The 19874-nt window shown below is 53.4% G+C and overlaps 1 protein-coding gene across 2 annotated transcripts in view; it reads right to left on the bottom strand.

Moving 5' to 3' along the window:
* Positions 1 to 19874, bottom strand: part of DNMT3A (DNA methyltransferase 3 alpha) — a 101996-nt gene that overhangs the window by 52403 nt on the left and 29719 nt on the right. For both annotated transcript variants that reach the window (XM_081069047.1, XM_081069046.1), the window contains exon 3: positions 10750 to 10854. In XM_081069047.1, the coding sequence (XP_080925173.1) occupies positions 10750 to 10854 (105 nt within the window). The remainder of the gene's footprint in view (positions 1 to 10749; positions 10855 to 19874) is intronic.

Raw genomic sequence — 19874 nt, 5'->3', positions numbered from 1 at the left:
ATTCTCCATTGCCTGTCCTCTCTGGTCCTGGATGAGCCTGAGTCAACCAAAGCTCTGGGATTAGAGGGAGCTGCTGATTCCTGCCGTGGACCCCTTGGTCCACCTTACCATCAAGAAGCCACCCTGAACCCCTCCCTCCCTGGCCCTCTTTCTGGGGCCCAGGGTAACTGGCAGGTCAAATCCACCTACAAGAAACCACCGAGAGGGAGGAAGGAAGTCTGCAGGCAGATGGACTGAAGCGACTCTCCAAATCTCTGGGGAGGCGCTGGGTGCTTCCTAAAAGAGGCGTCTCAAGTGAGAACAGCATACGCCACAGCTGGAAGCTGCGGGCGGAGGCCACTCCAGAGGGGCCTGCACCCTTCTGCCCCCACCTGCAGGCCTTCCTCTCACTCCCGCCTCTCCCTGTCGCCATTAGCTTACGCCTCCCGGAGGCAGGGGCTATACCCAGTTAAGAGGGCATGGAGCGGGCAGTGGTAGGTGCTCCGTAGCCCTCATTGCTTCCTGACCGCCAGACGAGGCTAAGAGGGAGAATAGCCTGCTCACACAGAGGGAGTCCCAACTTTGTTGTATGTCAGATGTGACTGTTAAAAATTCTGGTTCTGTTTGCTTGTATTTTTACAGTTGCCATGAAAGGAGATGCAGCACACCCCCAGACGCTCATTTTCCCTATGGAGAGAGGAGGGACTCGGAGTAGATGCCCTGGCCCTTTTAGAAGTCACCCCCGCTCCACAGCAGCTGTAGGTGACAATTTCAACTTCCTCTGCTTCTCACCTGTGGGGCTGGGGTGCAGGGGAGTGGGCAGGAGAGGTGGCAGAATGGGAATGGCAGCAGTGAGCGCCCTCACTTCTCCCTTGGGTGGGTGGGTGCAACCAATTTGAGTAAAGCTTGATCCTATCACCCACTGAGCACCTACTCACACCTACTACGCCTTACTCTGGAGCTTCAAACCTTGCCCACCACCTCCTGGGGGCCCTCAGAATTTGTTGATCTATGCCTTCCTTCAAGGCGAGCCCTCCACCGGGGGACAACTGTCTCTTGCTTCTCTGTCGCCTGCTACCCACTCATCGGTTCTCTCCTATGAGCAGCTTATTCCAAGATGGGGAAGGCAGTGGTTCTCAGCTGGGGGCAGTTATGCCTCCAGAGGGCATTGGGCTGTCATACTGGGGGGGGGGGCAGACTGCTGGCTTCTTGTGGGTGGGGGCCAGGCATGCTGCTCAGCACCCACAACAAAGAATTCTTGATGCAGCCCCAAATGTCAATGTCAAAATGGGCTGTTGCTGGAAAACCCTGAGCTGAGGGTAGGGGCACTAACCAGGGCACTGACTTTTTTCCTAAGGACCATTAAAAAAAACAAAAAGCTTAAAACAATATTGTGGTAAAATATACATAGTCTAAAATTTACCATTGTAACCATTTTCAAGTGTGCAGTTCAGTGGCATTAAGTACATTTACACTGTTGTCCAACCATCACCACCATCCATCTTCAGAACCTTTCCTAATCCCAAATTGAAACTCTGTGCCCATTCAACAACTCCCCATTCCCCTGCCCCCAGGCCCCGGTAACCATTATTCCACTGCCTGTCTTCTAAGGAACATTTTAAAGTCTGCCTCTCTCTCTCTCTCTCTCTCTCTCTCTCTCTCAGACACACACACACACACACACACACACACACACACTCACACACACACAAACCTGGAAGGATCTGTGCTAGGCTCTGGTCTTTGGACCCTTCAGCTTCGCCCCATCCCCAGCTCCCAGAGCCCCACCGGGGTTGGCAGGCTGCTGGTCCCAGCATGGCCCTGAGGAGTGGGGGTAAAGACCCCTCCAGTGTTCCCTGCACCCCTCAGTCCCCTGCTGCCTCGTTTGTTTACAGAGAGCTTTCACACCCTATCTCATCATAGCGCTCTTCACACTGTACTAATTATTTGTTTACTGTGTGTCTCCCTCCTAAACCCAGAGCTTTGCCTTGTTTATCTTTTTCATTTCTCTCCCTTCCAACCACACCATCTACAGCTCGCCAGTACTAAGCACAGGACCTGGCAGAAATACACGATTAATAAATTTAATTATTCCAATTATCTTGATGGGTAGTGTTACCCTCACTTTCCCGAGGATAAAGGCTGGGAGGTTTGCCCCAGGTCACACACCTTCTAAGTGGTAAAGCTTCCAGAATGACCCAGGTACAGGAGAGGCATTTGAAAGCTGGCTCCCCCTCTGGGTTGAGTCTCCGGAAAAGCCCAACCTCAAATCCCACGGGTTCCAAGGAGGAAAGAGGCTTTGATGGGCCTAAGCAGGGCCAGGGGAGGGCTGCTGGCTGTTTCCCTGGCAGCAGCCACTGCAAGGAAAAGCCAGCGGCAAAGCAAGAAGGAGCCCTCTGCAGTGAACCTGTCCAGGCAAAAGCCAATTCCCCAGGCCCCACCTCCCCCTTTGCTGGAATTCTGGACCAGACCCCAGAACTCCCACCCCTCCCTCACACGGGAGACCTTGTCTCCCAAGTTACGGAGAGTGGAGGCTCCAAACAGGGAAGTGATTTTTCAGAGGCCCTTTACTATAGTTATAATATTTACACACAAAAGATTTAAACCTGGCAAATAAGAGGTGAGGGAAACAATACAAGGGAGATTGGGGCCCAGGTATCAGTGGGTGCAGGGGGGCTGCGAGGCTCACCTGGGCCCAGGTGTAGAGGGGGAGGCCCGGGGCCCCTGGAAGCCCCTGGAGTTGGCTCTGGGCTCCTTACTCGCCCTCCAGTCTGGTGCCAGGGGCTGTGGCTGAAAGGGGCCTTCTCCCCCGACCCTAGGCAGCTCTGGGGAGGGAGGCCCCGAGGCCAGCAGATGTCTGGATGGCTCCTTCCCTGCCCTTCCTCAGCCTCACCCTCCCTGGCGTTCCCCACGTTATTGCCATTGTGCCTTTAAGGCCCTTGGCAGCGCTCAACTCCGTGCCAGCCGGGAACCCTGGCGTCAGGCCAGCATCAGCCTCTTGATTAGACACACAGACGCACAGTCACATGCACAGACACACAAGGTTGTGCACCACTGCCCGGAGACACCAGCCTGCCACAGGACCGAGATGCCACAGAGCGATGTCAACAAACACACACACAAACAGTCCCCCTCCATTCACACCCGCAGCTCATTCCAGTTCCCCGGCTCCTGCAGGCCCATCAGCCCCCCCACCAAGGCCTGGATTTTTCCAGGTTGACTCTAGTTTCAGGAAACAGCCACACAGTCCACTTCAGCAGGGCAGCCATGCCCTCCCCCCTGCCCAGTGTTGGCACTGGGCCCTAGTTCCCCTCTTTCCCCTGCTCCACGCCTTCCTGTAGCCCCTGCCCCTGGCAGCCCTCTGATCTGATTGGCCGGAAGTGGCCTTGAGGCAGAGAGAGCCAGAGACGTCCACCCCACGCTCCCTCCCAACAGAGGTCCCAAATGCCTCCCTCCTCAGCCTTCCTGGGGTAAATGGAGCCAGGCTCCAAGACTTTGGAACTAGAAGGCTGACCCCCCAGTTTTCTTCTCCCAATAGAGCGGCTGAAAGAGCCATCAGTGGACAGTAGGACCAGAGGCCAAAGGGGACGGCTGCAGAGTGTGGTCCCAGGCTGGGCAACCACCTGTAGATTCCATTTCCCTCACCTCTTAGGCGGGGAGCTGCCCCCCACCCCCACTCCTGCAGAGGGATGTGTGTGTTGAGAACCTCAGGGCTCAGCAAAGGCTCAGAGGTCACCTCGCCGGTGCCCCCGCTGGCCGTGGCAACGGATACAAGAACACACAGCCCACTCAGGGTTCCGCTTCCAGCAGGGACACCTGTCCACCTGGAAGGGGGCCTGGCTGTGCTCTTTGATGTCAACCTCAAAGGATTTCAGGGTGAGCTGAAGGCTCCCTTGAAAAAGCCATGGTGTACAGAAGATCCATGTATTTAAGTAAATCTCTTTTCAAGGTACATCTATTTTCAACCTCTACCATCCATGCCTAGGGTGACAGGATTGTGGAAAACCTTGCTTTCTTTTCTGAGCTTCATTTACCTTCCTTAAGTTTCTAATGGGTACCTCCACCCCCCCAGGCCCCTAACTGGCCCCCATCTTGCCCCACCCTTCGACACGTTTTCATAGCTTTAATCATATCCCCTCTCAGCCTTTGTCTCTCCAGACTGGAGAGTCATAATCTCTTTAGTGTGCCCTCACTTGGCAGCTTTGCAATCCCCTTGATCAATTTAGCTGCCCTTCTCTGGAACTTGTCCAGCTCAGTTACATCTTTCTTGGGGTGGCAGAACCGAAACACACAAAATTCTCTAGGTGAGGATGATGAAAGAAAACCAATGTCAACAACCCTGCCCAGATGCGTGTGCCGGCGAGTACCTGCCAAGCAGGAGTGGCACAGGTGCAGCTGGGGCTCTAGAGAAGCCCGGGAGGCTGGGGCCCGAGGGAACGAACCACTTTTGCTGGAGGTGGCCCTGGAATGTGTGACCCTGGGGAAGGGGCCAGGGCAGAATGGAAGTGAACAAGGATTGCTGGGATTTCCAGAGATTCTGGGATTTCCTTTAGACGCTCCCCCAATAAGACCCGCAACCTAGAGTGGCCTCCGAAAGGGCCCCTGACAAATCTGCTCCCTTCCAGAAGTCTCAGCCTCTGACAATAACACTGACGCCATGTCTGAGGTCTGGAAACATCTGTTTTCGCCCCTTCCTCTCCCTGTCTGCAGCAGCCAGCAGCGCAGGCCCTGCCCATTCCGCCCCACCACTGCCTCCCTGCAGCAGGCCCCGGGTGTGTGTCTTCTGGCATCGCCCGACCCACCCTCCTATCTCCCTGCATTCTTCTGTGCTCAACCCATCATGCTCACGGATGCCAGAGCCAGCTTCCCAAAGCATGACTCCCATGGCTTCACGCTCCCCAGCTCCTCAAAAACGCTCCGGAAAAACACAACACATTTTTGAGAGGATCAAGTGTAAACCACTCGGGCTGTCTGCAGACTACCTCCAACCAAGATGGAAAGCGTTGTTACAAGAAACAGCCCTCTACCCAGCCTTCCGGCCTCCCCACGACATGTCGCACCCACGTGCTCATTCTGCCCTTCACACCTTCGCTTAGGAAGGTCCTAAGGGAGGAAGGCCTCCTACCTTGCCGTGACTTCTCAGTGTTACCTCCCTGCTAAGGCCCAAGTCCAGCCCCACCCCCAGCATGTCTTTGCACTTGAAGTCCAGCCCACGGACCTGGCTCTGTGGGCCTGGATGCTGATCTGACCCCTCAGGTGAGCAGAGGAAGCTGCAGGGCACAGCGACAAGGAAAGTCTCGAACCTCGTGAGAAATATGACAGCCCGTTTTCCTCACACCTTCAAGAACATGAGAAGACAAGGGTGCAGCCGCTGCAGTGTGCTGACGCAGGCTCACACGTGGGGAAGTCCCCTGATGGGCTGGCCAGGGGCTGGGGCCCAGCGAGGGGAGATTCTCTTTCAGGAAGTTTTGTGCATAAAAACAAGAGGGTTCCAAGTCACTGAGTCAGATTCCCAGGAGTGAGTGAAGGAGCTGCTCTGACCTGGACACAAAGAGGGGATTTAGCTCTGTCTTAACTTGGAGATGAATCAAAAGGTCATATTAGGTTAGCAAATGAGCCAGTACTGCAGCGTCCCAGCAGCTGAGTTAAACTGTACCCAGCTGGTTAAAGCTCAGCAGAATGGCTCCCTATCGTCCCCCAGTTTATACCCCCAGTTCTTTGCTCTGAAGAGGGGCAGTTTTGCCCTCTTGAACTCACTCGCTCAGGCGTTGTGTGGAAGGTTCCGCCTCCAACGCGGAGTAACACTGGCTTTGGGCCGGCCTGGCTGAGCTCAGCGCCTGCTCCCAGCCCCCTTCTCCTCCTCCCCTCCTCTTCCCTCCCTTTCTGGGTTATTCTTAGCAAGAGGTGACCTCAGAGTACTCCCACTGAGCAAAAATAACCCTGGAGGAAGTTGGTGGGTATAAATCTTCAATGAATAAATACATATAGCTAGTAAACAGGGCACAGAGTCCCGCAGGGCCGGCCACCCCCCAGGATCTGGTGGGCAAGGGCAGAAACTGTCGTTCCTGGTGTCCCAGCTCTAACCAACATGCAGGACAAAGGCAGTCCCAGGGCTTGTCTGGGCCTGTGACCGCTCAGGAACCAGACTTGGACACCCTCACTTCTTACTCAGCAGGGTCCTCGGGAGCTGGTGAGCAGGGAGATGCCTCTTCCGCCCGCCCAGAGGCTCACACCCACACGCAGGCTCACAGCAGAGACCAACCCACATGCCACTGTCCCCTCCTCCCTGTCATAAGCACTGGCCAGCCCACAGGCCCTGAGTCCAGGTGCCAGCTCCCTTCCTAAGCCCCGCCCAACCGTGCAACTGGCTTCCTGTTTCCTGTTGTTGGGCTTCGAGCATCTTGGCTCCAAGACCAGTGCCGCAGACCAAGTCGCTGCCCTGTTGTAATGGGCCCACCGCTCACTCCTCAGATCCCCACAGCCTTCCCTTTTTCCCCACGGGCTCCCTGGTATTTAGGTCAGTCACCCTCCTCTGTTTTCTCTGTACGCTTTTCTGACCAGGTCCACACACTTGTTCAAACAGCCCTGAATTCATATATTAACTTAATTAAAATTTCGACTACCCAGTCTTCCAGATCGCGTAGCTGGAGGGGTGAGGAGGAACGGGCACTATGGGCTTTGAAGCTGGGAGGTGTGGAGTCCGTGCTCTCTGAACCTCAGTCTCTCCATCTGAATGTGAGGAGGGTGGTGGCACAGGCCCCTACCTACCTCACACAGGTGTGCTGGCAGCGTCACATGAGGTCATTGTTGTAGGCCTTTGTAGACGATAATAAAGTGCTGCTCAGCTCTGAGCCTTTATTCAAGGTCTCTGTCCTCAGTGAAGTGGCAGACAGTGCACAGTGGCTCAGCTCAGTGACTGTACATTGCTGGGTGGCACTAAACGTCCAGTGCAGGGGTGTCCAAACTTTTTTCAAAGGTTTTCACCAAGGGCCATATGCGGTAAAATACACAAACAGCCAGGCCACTCACTCGAGGTGAAGTACGCATTGCCTCACCTAGTTTATTTAAGTACATTAAATATATTTTTTGGAATTTGCTGCGGGCCAACTAACAATGGATTGCGGGCCGCAGTTGGCCCGCGGGCCACAGTTTGGTCTAGTGGTTTAGTGGAAGAGACCCCTGGTCTAGTAGAAGAGACAGGCCCTCTGCACCTGCTTTTCCAACTGGGGTTGAAAGGCCAGGTTTTTGCTTTTGTTTTTGTTGTTTTAATTTCCAAGCCATCCAGAAATGGTACTTTTGTAAAATAAAAAATCATGCACTTGGACACGGTGACTATATCAAATTGATACATAAAAGTTTCTAAATACTTATTCTCAAGTTCTATACAGACAGGGAACAAACAGTTTGCAGCCCAGTGCTTCTAAGTCAGGTCTGCGGACCATCGCCGTTGTAGCACGGAGGGCATGGGGGGTGGGGCTTAGAGCTTGCTCTTAGTGTTCATTTTGATTAAATTTACAAAAGGCTCAAAAGGGAGAGCCAGTGTGGGCTGTGATGGCTGAACTGGGCTGCATTTGCAGGGCTGTGGCTCTGGGGCACGCAGAGAGAAGGGGATGTGTGCCCTGTGTGACAGGTCCCGGAAGCAGGCAGAAGATGGGTTTCTATGTTCCTTTGGCAAAAGATGTGGCTACTGAACACCATGGCAGGGGAAGGAGAGATGGAGCATTCCAGATCTCTTCCCATAAGAAACAGTCCCTGAGATTCTTGAACAGAGGTGTGCCACGGACTGCATCTAGTATCCGTATGTGCAGCCCCCTCTCTCTAGCCCACTAGGTTGAAAGATAAGTCTCATTGAGCTGTATGTCTTCCCTGACTCTGGTTGGGGCTCAGTAGGTACAAAGTGTTTGTCCCAAGGGGAGGAGAGGCTGGGGGTTGAGAAATAATCCTGGAGGCAGGAGGGGTGGTCTGGGTGAGAGTGCAGCCAGGAAACAGTTGCAGGAGCAGGAATGAGTGGAAGGCACCAGCGAGGGAAAGGCCTTGGGGGCAAAAGGAGGAGAGAGACAAAGATTTTCCAGCCTTGGGGCTGGGGGATGGTGAGGACACTTGTGGATGTATCTCATGCAACCTTTGTACAAATAATGAACCAGGCCCGCAGCCAGGTTTTCCTCTCATGCTTCCCAGTGCTCCCCACTCTGTTCCACCTGTTGGGCACTGAGCCAAGCTCCCTCCCCTCTCCAGGCTTAGCTGGATGACACACACTCAGCTACTTTAAAGCTCCCTGGACAATGGTTCCCAGGGCCACAGCTGCACCAGGTCCCCAGCTGCACCGGGGCCCCCAAAAGCCCTCCCTGCTGTGCTCCTCTGCTGGAGAAGGGAGGAGGCTGGGGCAAGCACCTGCTCCACGAGTGAACTAGATGGCCTGTGGGCCAGGGGGCCATGGGCTGACCTCTAGCTGCAGCACCAATTTCCTCCTCTGCCCCTTCCCAGGCCTTGCTGCCCAGGAAGGGCAGTGCTGGCTGTCTTCTCTGGGGTCAGTCTTTCTGTGTTTCCCCAATATGCAAGGGGTCCCTTTCACAACAGCTGCCTCGGCCCCCTACCGCCCCAGTCAGCGTTGACTTCGCCACTCTCTCTCATCCTGGGGCCTCTCTGAGGTGTCACCCAGAACACATCCAGCCTATGACCTGCGCAGCCTCCCATGGGGGTTGCTGAGAAGCCAATGCTCGGCTTCTACTCGAAAGGTCTTGCAGGCGTGGGCCACACTGGCCTTGCAGGAAAGCAGGTGTATTACACTGCCAGCTCCCCACATCTGGATTCCACTTTACTGTTTGCAAAGCACTGTTGGAGGTGGAAAGGGCAGGTATTGCTGGAGGCCATATTTTACCAATATACAGAAGTTCCGAGAAGTTCAGTAACTTGCTGAAGATCACACAGCTGGGAAACAGTAAATCCTGTGCTGTTTCTTCTGTCAAACTGAGGTTGCTGGGGCCTCCTGAAGAGAGGTTTGGCCAGGCAAGGGCAGGACTGACCTTTGCTGAGCTTTTGGTGCTTGAACCCATTTAATTTTCACAGGGGTCTAGGAGGAATGCATCCTTAGCATCTCTGTTTTTTTAGAAGAGAAACCCTAGGTTCAAGGTTACACAGATGGTGGAGCCAGGATTTAAACCCAGGTCTGTTGGACTCCAAAGACAGAGCTTCTCCTTCTACATGGGGCCCTGTTCTAGGCTGGGGGTATATGACCCACTGATCCTTCAGCTACCCAGCCGTGCCCCTCTTCACTCCTATTGGTCCGTGTCCGGACAATTTCTACACACCTGTCCTTGATTTCCTTGTACCCTCTGCTCCCCAGGGCTTCACCCCACATCTCAGTGACTGACGTGCCCTTCCTCTGGTTCCAGGGACTCACAAGGAGGAGTCAAAGGTTGCAGGACTTTATTTGCTATAGGTGGGTGCACATGTCCCCAGAACCTGGATTGCAAAAAGGCAGAGTCTTCTGGGCAGATCACGGGCACAGGTGCAGATGCAGAATTACCAGTAGGTAATTCTGACTCAGCCTGGCTCTCCCATCCACTCCAGCCTGCACTGTGCCTCCACCTTCTCCCATTAAGTGCCCTATGGGGGAGAGAAATGGAGGGCACCTGGGGAATCTGGGGGTATAGCTTGGAGTCAGCTGCAAGCTGGACATTCCTTTGAAGTCCCGTTTTATCTTTCAACTTCATGTGAATTTTTCATTCCAGACCATGAATATTCCAGGCCATAAAATATCTGTGTTTGCTTTAATATTAAAATGTTTAAAATTACTTACTAGTTAAATAACAACTTCTGTCCTCCTCTTCCCCTCCCAATCTTCAAGCAGAATTGGCAGCGGTGTACTTTAGTACCCGGCGGATTCCCAAAGCCCCTGGCTGAGAAACCCCCTCAGGTCCAGCTGGTGCAGCCCTCCCTCCCTTTCTCTGCCAGCTCTTTTCACTTCAGCCACCATTTACCCTGACTCTGCCCCAAGAGAGAAAATCCTGCTCTGCTGAGAACATTTCCCTGAAGGGCAGAGTTACAAATCCGGAGCTCCTGGCTCCTCCTTACCTCCATGCTTCAATTTCTCATTCTCAGCTGGAAGGGGCTAAAAGAAAGGAACCAGCTGTCTTTGGTGCTGGAAAGTAATTATTGCTCTGCCTCTGAGTTTAAGGCACAAGGAAGGCAGGCTCCTACAGCCCACGGGCTTTGCCCTCCACAGCTCCCCCCAGACTCAGAGGCAATGGCACCCAGAAGCCTGGGGTCAGCTCTGTGGCCTATACTTCTACAGTATTTAAACTGGGCCCAGCTCTCCTTCTCTCTTACAAAGGGACTCGTCAGCCTGCATCTCTTCCCTACTCATTTTGCTCAGACTCTTAGACCTCAGTTCCCTTCCTCCAGGTTTCCAGGTGGAGCTGAAGCCCAGGGTGGGTGTGTGGATGGGCAGCCTCGGGAAAAGCAAGTTCTGCCCAGACAAAGCCATGGTGGGGAGTCTGTCAGGACCTCCTGCTACTCTTTCAGAGGAAGTGAGAGTCAGGGACCTGGTTCAAGTCCCAGATCTGCCACCTCCCCTGGTCTCTAGGGAGTCTCCCGTTCGAGGCAGAAAAGGGAAGTCGTGAGGGTGGTTATGGAGTTCACATGGGGAAGGTAGGTGAGCTCCATCGCCGGAAGGCCAGGCCCCAGCGCCGGGCCTTAATGTTCACAGAGCCCTGCAGGACACACAGGGCTGGGTGTGTGCGTGTGTGTTGGGGGGGCCATGACACTCACCAGGGGGTGCTTGCGCTTCCTCCCAGGCCGCCCCACCTTCCGTGCAGTCGTGCTGGGCTCCTGCCGCTCCTCCTTGGCGCGCGCCTCCTCTTGCTCCTCTCCCTCCTGTGGACACAAGACACACAGCCTGTGACGCCAGGCCCGGCTCCAACAGGCCTCCTCCCTGTGCCACCCCCGCCACAGCCACACAGTCCCCGACAGGGATGAACTTCACCCCCTTCCTGCCTGGCAAAGCTGAGCCACCCTTAGAGCCCCATTTAAATGTCCCCCGGCGGACAGACCCCTGCCCCAGCGGCTGGGCATGCAGCTCTCACGCCTGGTGGCCACGTATCTGAACTGCAGAATCATGACAGGCACTGACAAAGAATTTGTTTCTGGATATGAATTTATTTATATGAAAAGAATCTCACACAGTACAAAAATTAAATTAGCGATACATTGAACAAATCACCTTTATTGAAAAGAAATAACATTGCAAGAAAAGAAATATGGAATCAAGCAACGTATACTGGAAGTCCATACAACACTTGGGGTGAGGACTAGCGTAGGCAATGGAGGACTTACAATCACTGTAAATATACCTGCCCTGAAGCGTCTGCCATGTCTTACTGGCATTCCATATGCCTGTCACCCCACAGGGGCACCTCAGGGACAACGTCTTGGCTTATCTTGATTCCCCTCATTCACTGAGTGCTGGACCAAACGTTTGATTTTGTTACCCACACCTCACCCAGCACCTGCTGGGACTGGGCCATGCTTGTCTGGGGCACAGAGACAGAAACCTAGAAAGTCCTCCTGCCTCACTGCTCCAGCCTGGCCACAAACCACCCACATGTCACTTCTGACTCAGCTGGCTTCTGCATGACTAATCACGAGCAGAAACAATACTGGGGAAGACAGAGAAAGGGACCCTGACTCAGCAGAGGGACAGGCTGCTGCATAATGTCAGGAGCTAAAGATGGCTTCGCAGCCTCCCTGGGGAGGGTGCCAACCTGAGCAGGGCTGGTGCCACGGAAAAGAAAGGGAAGGTGCACAGGTTCCCTGAGGACTTGATCGAAGTGGCCCTCGACGTCCCACTCAACTTTCATTTTCAGCGATTTCAAAATAGCTTGTGGTTTGCCACATTAATTTTCAGGTGATGGCGGGACATGCAGATAGAAACCTACTGCGACCAATTGTAGACATTGGAGCCTCCATCCATTGGAGGCATGTCTGGGAGACAGACCCTTCCAAGAGGGAGATTTAGGGGCATCACAGCTGAGGGTCTAGGAGTCCTTCAAAGAGATACAAGTAGAAGGTGAGCAGCGGCGCCAGGCCTTAGCACCAAGGAGAGGCTCCAGTGAAGTTGGAGTGAGGGCAGAGCGCATAGAGGAGATGGAGCGTGTTCAGAGGGGTGTTGGAGGTGCAAGGAAGGACAGAGCTGCCAACCCACAGGCCAACGTCGTCGGATGCAAAGAAGTCAAGGACACAGCAATTTGGCTGGGAGTAGTGATGGCAGACCTGAGAAAGAGCACGTCCATACGCAGTGCAGAAAGGCTTGGCAATGAGCATCAAGGGGCTGAAGGGACCATTTAAGGAGCCCAGCGTAGAAAGGTCTGAAAGAGAAGCCAGGGAGCCAGTGCCTGCCTGTAGGTGAGAGGGGAGGGCACCGGGCCAAGGGATGGGGAGGTCTCTGGTGGGGAGGCACATGCCCTGAGGTAGGCCAGGCTGCTGGTGCCAAGCTGTCTTCTGAGACCCCACAGACACTCCCGTTTAGGAAAAGAATACTTGGGATCGCAAAAAGAAAAAATATTAGCAATGCAGCTTAATATCTGAAGATTTTTAATTGGATCTACACCACTATGGTGAATTTCAGGCGGAGGTGGTGCTTTTGGTCTGATCCCACCACTGCTAAATGGGTGCATTCTTGATCCTTCTGATCAAGTAACTCAGCATTTAGGAAACAATGAGTCAATATGAGGTCATGGAAAGCACAGGGTGTACAGCAAACCAAAGTGCACATTAGCCCAGCTTGTCCATTTGCTAGTTATAGGACCATCCTCTCTGAGCCTCGGTTTCCTCATCCATAAAATGGGTGTCCATCCTGCCTGCTTCTCGGGTTTTTAAGAGGACAGATGAACAAATGACTTGTGCCTGTTGATTTTGTTCACTACGGGATCCTCAGAGCCTAGACCAGGCCCAGCACTCAGGAGGTGTTCCACGTGCTCCCAGACAAGACCTTACACCACGGCGGGAAGCCTGCCCAGGCCCCGTACTTGCCTGGAAAGCACTAGGCCAGACCCCGCAGAGCCTCTGGCTATTCCTAAGAGTTGGGCCCATGGGCTGTAATGCAAGAGGGGGTGCCAGAGTGAGTCAGGATCAGCCTGGGCAGCCATGGGGTCCAGAAAGACTCCTGCTGCTCAGAAATTCTGGGCTCTGAACTGTTTCTTTAACAAACTGCACTTCTTACAGAAGGCTCATTTGATTTTCTCACTTTTATTCTGAACTAATCAGAGATGCGAAAGCCCATCAGAGCCTCTGATCAGGAAAAAAAGGAACCGTGGACACCACACAGCACTGACCCCAAAACAAAAGCACTTGACATTTCAGGACTGGCAAGCCTCAGCTTCCATCAACATGTGGAGAAAGCCTTTGGGGACCCTGATAGGCAACCCCTGTGCCATCTGCAGACTTGCTGTCGTTCCTCACCTTACACCACATGTTTTTCCCTCTGTTGAATTCAATTCAGTGCAACACACCCCAGGAGGAAGGGGTGGGGTGCCCTAATGCTACGCCACCTGTCCAGGTCTTGACCCGTTGAAAGTGTGGAGATCACCAGAGCAGGCGGAACCTGTACCTTGGGGTGGCACAGGGCAAGGTGCTTTACGCCCAGGCCAGCATTCACCCCAAGTTGTGCTTGAGGAAACCAAGTCTCCACGAGAGCCTGGGTCAGGCCTTGTGTCCAGGTCTGAGTGACTCGGTGCCCTTTCCATCAGATCCTGAGGCACAACTTAGGGAAAACTTGTTATCTGGGGCCAACATATCGTTCTTCAGCGATGCAATTACAAGTCAGAGGGCAAAGAGGAAGGTGATACCTTCTGCTCCGGGCCTGACTGCGTTCACACGACCAGTTAGAGGGGGTAACACCCGGAGAAGGCGGAGCAGGTGGCTCGGGGCCATGTCCCTTAAGGAGGCATAGCAAGGGGTTCATTCTCACATCTGTCACGGGGCCTGTTCCGTTCAATATCTTTGCTGCTGGGTTGGGCAAAGGAATTTAAAACATGCTTATCAAATCTGCAAGTAGCACTGAATTAGGAAGCGTCGCTAATACTCTAAAAGGGAAGAATCTGATCCACAGTGACTTGGAGCAGCTGGAAAACAGTAACAAACTTAGCAGGAACAGATCTGAGCCCAGGTTGGTTTCCTCATCTGTCAAGTAAGGGAACTAATTAGTCAATCCTTCCAGTGGGAGGTGGCAGGGGGAGGCAGAACTGAGCTCCTAGTTAGGTGGGCTTTGGGAGGGCAGAGGTAGACTGGACTTTGTGCTCTGCTCTTTACTCACAAGTAACTTCCAGCTATTTAACCTCTTGGAGTCTCGCTTTTCTCACCTATAAAATGGGGATAATAGTATCTACCTCACGGCGATGTTAACAACAATTAAATGAAGTTATACAGGGAAAGCTAACATGCGATAGTCACTCAAGAATCGCTAACTTCCTCCGCTCCCACAGGACAGCCTGACCAGAACCATTCACAAAAGTGCCTCCCTGCCTCCTCTCTCCTCCTCCCTCCTGCCGCCATGCAAACCCCAGCTCACTGTCCTGCATGAGCAGCCATCACTCACTGCTACAGACACTCCCCATCATCTAGCTGGTACTGCTGTCCTGAGCTACTCAAGAACAGTGGGGCTCCCTTATCTTCCCCAAATGCGAAGCTGATTGTCACTCGGCAGAGCGTAAGCCCTTGCTGAAGGGCTCCCGGGAGCCTGCAGGATCAAGCCAGAGCCCCTTAGGCCATATGAAAGAAGGCCCCCAGGATCTGGCCAGCAGGCTTGGGCTCCTCTCCCCACTGCCTTCCTCCCACCTGTACACGAACAGACCAGGTGCCAAATGGGGCTGCTCCCCTCCCCAGCTCCTCAGCATTGACCCTTCTTTCTGTCTTGCCTACCTTCCCCTCAGGTTGACCAGCAAACCCTTACTTTTTCCAGTCTCATTTCCTGGATTCCCTTCCCTCTCATCCTCCACCTAGACTGAATTCATGGATGCTTCTCCTGTAGCACCCACAACGAGCACTGCAGCTGCCTGCCATTGTCCTGGCTGGGCCACAAGCAACTTGAGGGAAGGGACTGTTTCTTATTCATCTTGGCATTCCCAGGCACCTGCCACAGGGGAGGCACTCGAAAACAGTTGCTGAGTGACTCTCACATAGTAGGTGCTCACTAAAGAAGTCCACACACACAGAGAGGCACACATACAAATCTACAAACCCGCACAAGTACAACCATGCGTGAGTCTCCAGTGCCGCTCCGGTCATTATTATTCCAAGTCAGGAAACAGGAGAACTCAAATGTACCTTCTCGGCTTAAACATAATCATTTCATTTTACATTTATGTAACTCTTTACAGCTTTCAAAGCACCTTCACATTTGGTGGCCTGTTAGATTAGGCAGCCACCATTAGCCTCTCTCAACTTCTGAGGCTATGATTTGACCTACATTTTAACACCGCTCGCTGGATGGATTATTTTAAGCCACATACAACTTCTCGTTCTGATGAGCTGGGCCATGATGACAATCACGTCTCACATTTACACCGTACGTGGTAATTAACGAAGCATTTTCATATGCACTATTTCATTTTTATTCTTTCTACTTTACAGAAAGCAGAGCTGGTATTATTTTCCATTACACAGGCAGGAAATCTGAAGCTCAGAGAGGTTATCTAACATGTAAAGATCAGAGAGTCAGGAAAGGAGGACTTTAGAAGCAAAATTTAAATCTTTTGATTCCCAGCCCATGGGTCTTTCCACGGCAACATGCTATCAAAGCCTACGAAGGCGTGTATATACCCTGCCGATGTGGATATGTACACACACAGAGAAACCTCAGGGTACTGGAAAGGTACACAGTGGCATTCACATGCATACACCCGCACATAGCTGTCCCAGGTACTACGTCACACCTAGACATAGCACTCTTCTCCCACGAGGCCCTCCCCCAGACACAGCCAGCCAGACATACGTGCTCCCTTCAGAACACACACCGGATCTACTGACCCGGCGTCCATCGAGCAGATGTCTCAAGGTGGGGTTGGAGTCGAGGGGATAAACTGGCCGGATCTAGCCAGCCACTTGCCAGGGCCCCTGGGACGAGAAGCACGCGCAGTCTTTGCCAACTGTCTGGCTGGCCTCCCAGGGCCTGTCTGTGGTCACGGAATTCAGTGAAATGAAGGGGCTTCTCGAGTAGGCAGAGCCCCGTTCTGGGCCCCCAGGTCTGCAGAGCTATTGCCAAAGGAGCCCACAGGGCACACTGCGCTCGCACGCACACAGCCTGCCCAGGTCGGGCCTGCAGACAGGTGAGTGACTGGCGCGCTGCTGGCAGATGGGCAGAGGCCGACTGTGTGAACGGCCAAGGTTCCACGTGGTGGCACCAGGAATCACTAGATGCTCACCAAGCCTCCTGCTTCTTCTGACCTCAGTCACCTCTCAAAGCTTATCGGATCTTTGTTTCAATTATGCAACAATATTCAACAAATATTCACTGACTGCCTAGTGGGTTTCCTATCATAATTATTGACGAAAGCCTCCCATCCCTCCCAAAAGGCTGTGCTCCTGGAGGGCGGCCACCATCTCCTGTGGGCCCCTCCGAGTCCCTCATAGCTCCCAGGTCCCTGCTCACAGCAGATGCTCCAAGGTCGTCCTCCACAGCCTATACACTGCGCTGGGGACACACTGCCATCCGGAATGAGACGCCCAGCACACTGCAGCCCTGCCACGCTCCATGGCCTCAGGGCTACTGTGAGGCCAGCCCAAGGCTGCGCTCAGAAACATTTACTGAGCACCTCCTTGTGCTGGATAGAAAGATAAGCAAACAGGGAACTCAATGTAGAGGAAAAGACAACCTGTAGATGAGTGCCTGACCCTGAGCTCGGGTCAGAGTGGAGCCTGCCCATGCTCGGCCAGCAGCCACCTCCACAGACGCCCAGCCCACCCACACCCACGCCTTCAGCAGCGCTCTCAGGCTCTGCACAGCCCACGACCTACTCCCCACCCCACAACGCACCCTCGCTTTTTGGAGGGAAAGAATCCAGACAAAACTACTTCACAGACACGTGCTCTTTGCCAAGTTTCTTAATCTCTCTTCACCTCAATTCCTCATCTGTAAAATGGGATAATGACAGTTGGCACTTCCTGAGTTATTGTGAGGGTGAAGTGAGTTAATTGCTGGGCAAAGGAAACTTCTTTCTATGCCCTTCCACACGGTGGAAATGTTAAGTGGCATGATTATAAGCAACATCCCGAATTGCCCTGTGGCTCTCCGCAGAGCAGCTACAGAGCCTGACCAGGTCCTTCCTGTGCCCGGTCCAGGTGCCAGAAAGAAAGGGCATATCACCTGCCCCCTCCCATTTCCCAGTCGTCCTGGGACACCCACTGCAGCCCAGTTCCCTGCCTGCCCTCTTCCCCTCTGCAGCTTTCCCCTCCCCCGCGCTGTGGGACTCACTTCTTGAGGGAGGTGGGCTCCATCCCCAGGAGGGTCACTTAGGACATGAGGGACCCGAGGACCCTCAGGCTCAGCTGTGGCCCCTCACCCAAGCCTCTGAAGGTAGCCACAGACCTGGCCAGCAGGAGTCAGGTCTCCCTGCCTCTTGCCTCACTTTCACTTCTCTTCAGTGGGTAAAGGGAGAAGAGACGTCAGGCCCACCCATGCCTGCAGACCCAGAGAGAAATAACCTTCCTTCCACACGGCAGGTTCTCAGCGGACTTTAAACCCACACCATTTACATCCCATCTGCACGTACCTCACTCTTCTCCCAGGCCCTGGCTATTCTAAGGACTGCAGGGGGTCTACACAAATGTGCAGGTAGGTGGATGGGTAGGTGGGTAGGTAGGTAGACAGACAGACAGACAGCTAGTTAGCTATCCAAAATAAATTATAGGACTGACTTATTATGTGCCGAGTTAAGCACTCGCACACACCATCTCATATAAACCTCTCGTTTTCCTGCTCAGAGGTCACATAGCTGGGTCACACAGCAGAGTCCAGGGTCAAACACAGGTCTGTCTTCAGCGGCCAGCCGACCCCCCCCCAAGACTGTATTGACTGTGAGGTTAAAAACTTGACGTGTAGTAATATCTAACTTTGCGAACCTGAAGCCTGAACAGCAGGCCCTGGGTAGCAGGAGTGGACACTATTGACACCACCTGTCTGCTCTACACGTCCAAGCATCTAATTGACTCCCGGAGCTAAAATTGGACGCACCATTACTATTAGCTGTGTTCCTGAAGAGGTAAGGGTAAAGCTGCCTTTTCTGTAACTATTTAAATGTACTAAGAGGGATGCTACTTAAAAGACCCCTATAGTGACTATTATAAAGCAAAGAGCCTGCCCTAAGTGACGGCGTGCGGGCATCTGAGTGCCATAAGGGCAGAATGTGCCTGGGGTGGGTAACAGGACTGTAGACCAGCAGAACAACTGAGAGGGGAGCTGGAGCCATCCACCCAAGGATACCCTTGAGCTTGCAGAGCAGAACATAGGAAGTGCTCAGTACCCAAGGGAAATCAGTACTCACCAGGCCTCTGTGGGTTGGATTTAGGTGAGGAGGGAGGAGCCCTGGCCACAGCGCTGACCCTAAATGTGTGTGTGTGCGCGCGCACACACACACTTGTATCTTCCTATCGCCTTCCCTTTAGGTCCTCTAGGAATGTCAATTGGGTTCACTCAACAGACTTGTGGAGCCCTACTATGTGCTAGGTACTGGAAAAGGTACCTAAGTCTGAAGAAAGGGAGGGAGGGCGGAAGGAAGAGAAGGAAAGAGAAGCAATGTGTGCAGAGAGGAAGGAAGGAGAGAGGAGAGAGGGAAGGAGGGAGGAAAGAATGGTAAGAAGCAACATGTCTTCATTGAAGAATATGTATCTGCTGTGCGTCTGTGCGCAGTGAGCCCACAATCATGCATGCTAGCCTGTGTTTGTGAGTTATTGCAGTAGGTGACGTCCCCCCACCATCCACCCCAGGGCAAGAGCACTTACACAGAGAAAAGCAGTCTCTGACCACCCCAACTTTCAGTCTAAACAAATGTACTTGAAACCTGCAGCAAAAGAAACGTGAGTGGGACTATGGAGATCACAGCCGGGCCGCACCATTCACTCTATCCCCCTTCACGCAGGAGGCAGCCAGAAAAGCAGAAGCCAACAGTACAGGCTGCCTGGGTTCTAATCCCAGCATCAACACCTACCAGCTGTGTGAGTTTAGGTAAGTGACCTAACCTCTCTGAGCATCAGTTTAAGTCTTTAACAACATAAAGTGATGAAAATAATAGAGTCTACTTTATGGAGCAACTCTAAGAATGAAATAAGAGAATGCAAGCACAGAGCTTACAAGAGCCCCTGGCAGATAGTCAGCACTCAGTGCATCTTAGATGTTATGTTTCTGAGGCCAGAAGAAATTGGGGAGCAGCAAGATCAGGAGCCCAGCCAGGTGCTTGGATTCCTGGCCAGTCACTGATTCATAATTGGGGATCTGAAGAAGTCCTTCCAACTACGAGGCTTGGAATGCTCTTGGTCCCCTTTCCTGCTCCTTTTGCCCCTCCCCAACCCCTCCCCAGGGCCTAGCACCCTACCTCCCCTGATCCCCGCTAAGCCAGGACCGAGGCTGTTGGCCTCCCAGCTGCTAACCTCCCACTCATCTCCCAAAAGGTCAGCTCCCCTCCTTCTGCTGCCGCCATATGTACCCAGGTGACTCACCGTGGCCAGAGAACCGTGGCTCAGACCCCCAAAGCTGCCTCCTCCCAACTTTCCCAAGAGGCCCTCTCTGCCCCCCATATGGATGGGGCAGTCTATAGGGAGCAGGGAGGCTGGGCAGGTGCCAGGGGGACACCACTCACACAGACCTCTCTGAGCATGCCCATCCACAGCTCTGTACCCCGCTGGCC

This window comes from Rhinolophus hipposideros (assembly GCF_964194185.1).
Source record: "Rhinolophus hipposideros genome assembly, chromosome: 12".
Classification (NCBI taxonomy): Eukaryota; Metazoa; Chordata; class Mammalia; order Chiroptera; family Rhinolophidae; genus Rhinolophus; species Rhinolophus hipposideros.
This window is presented reverse-complemented; position numbering and strand designations above follow the sequence as displayed.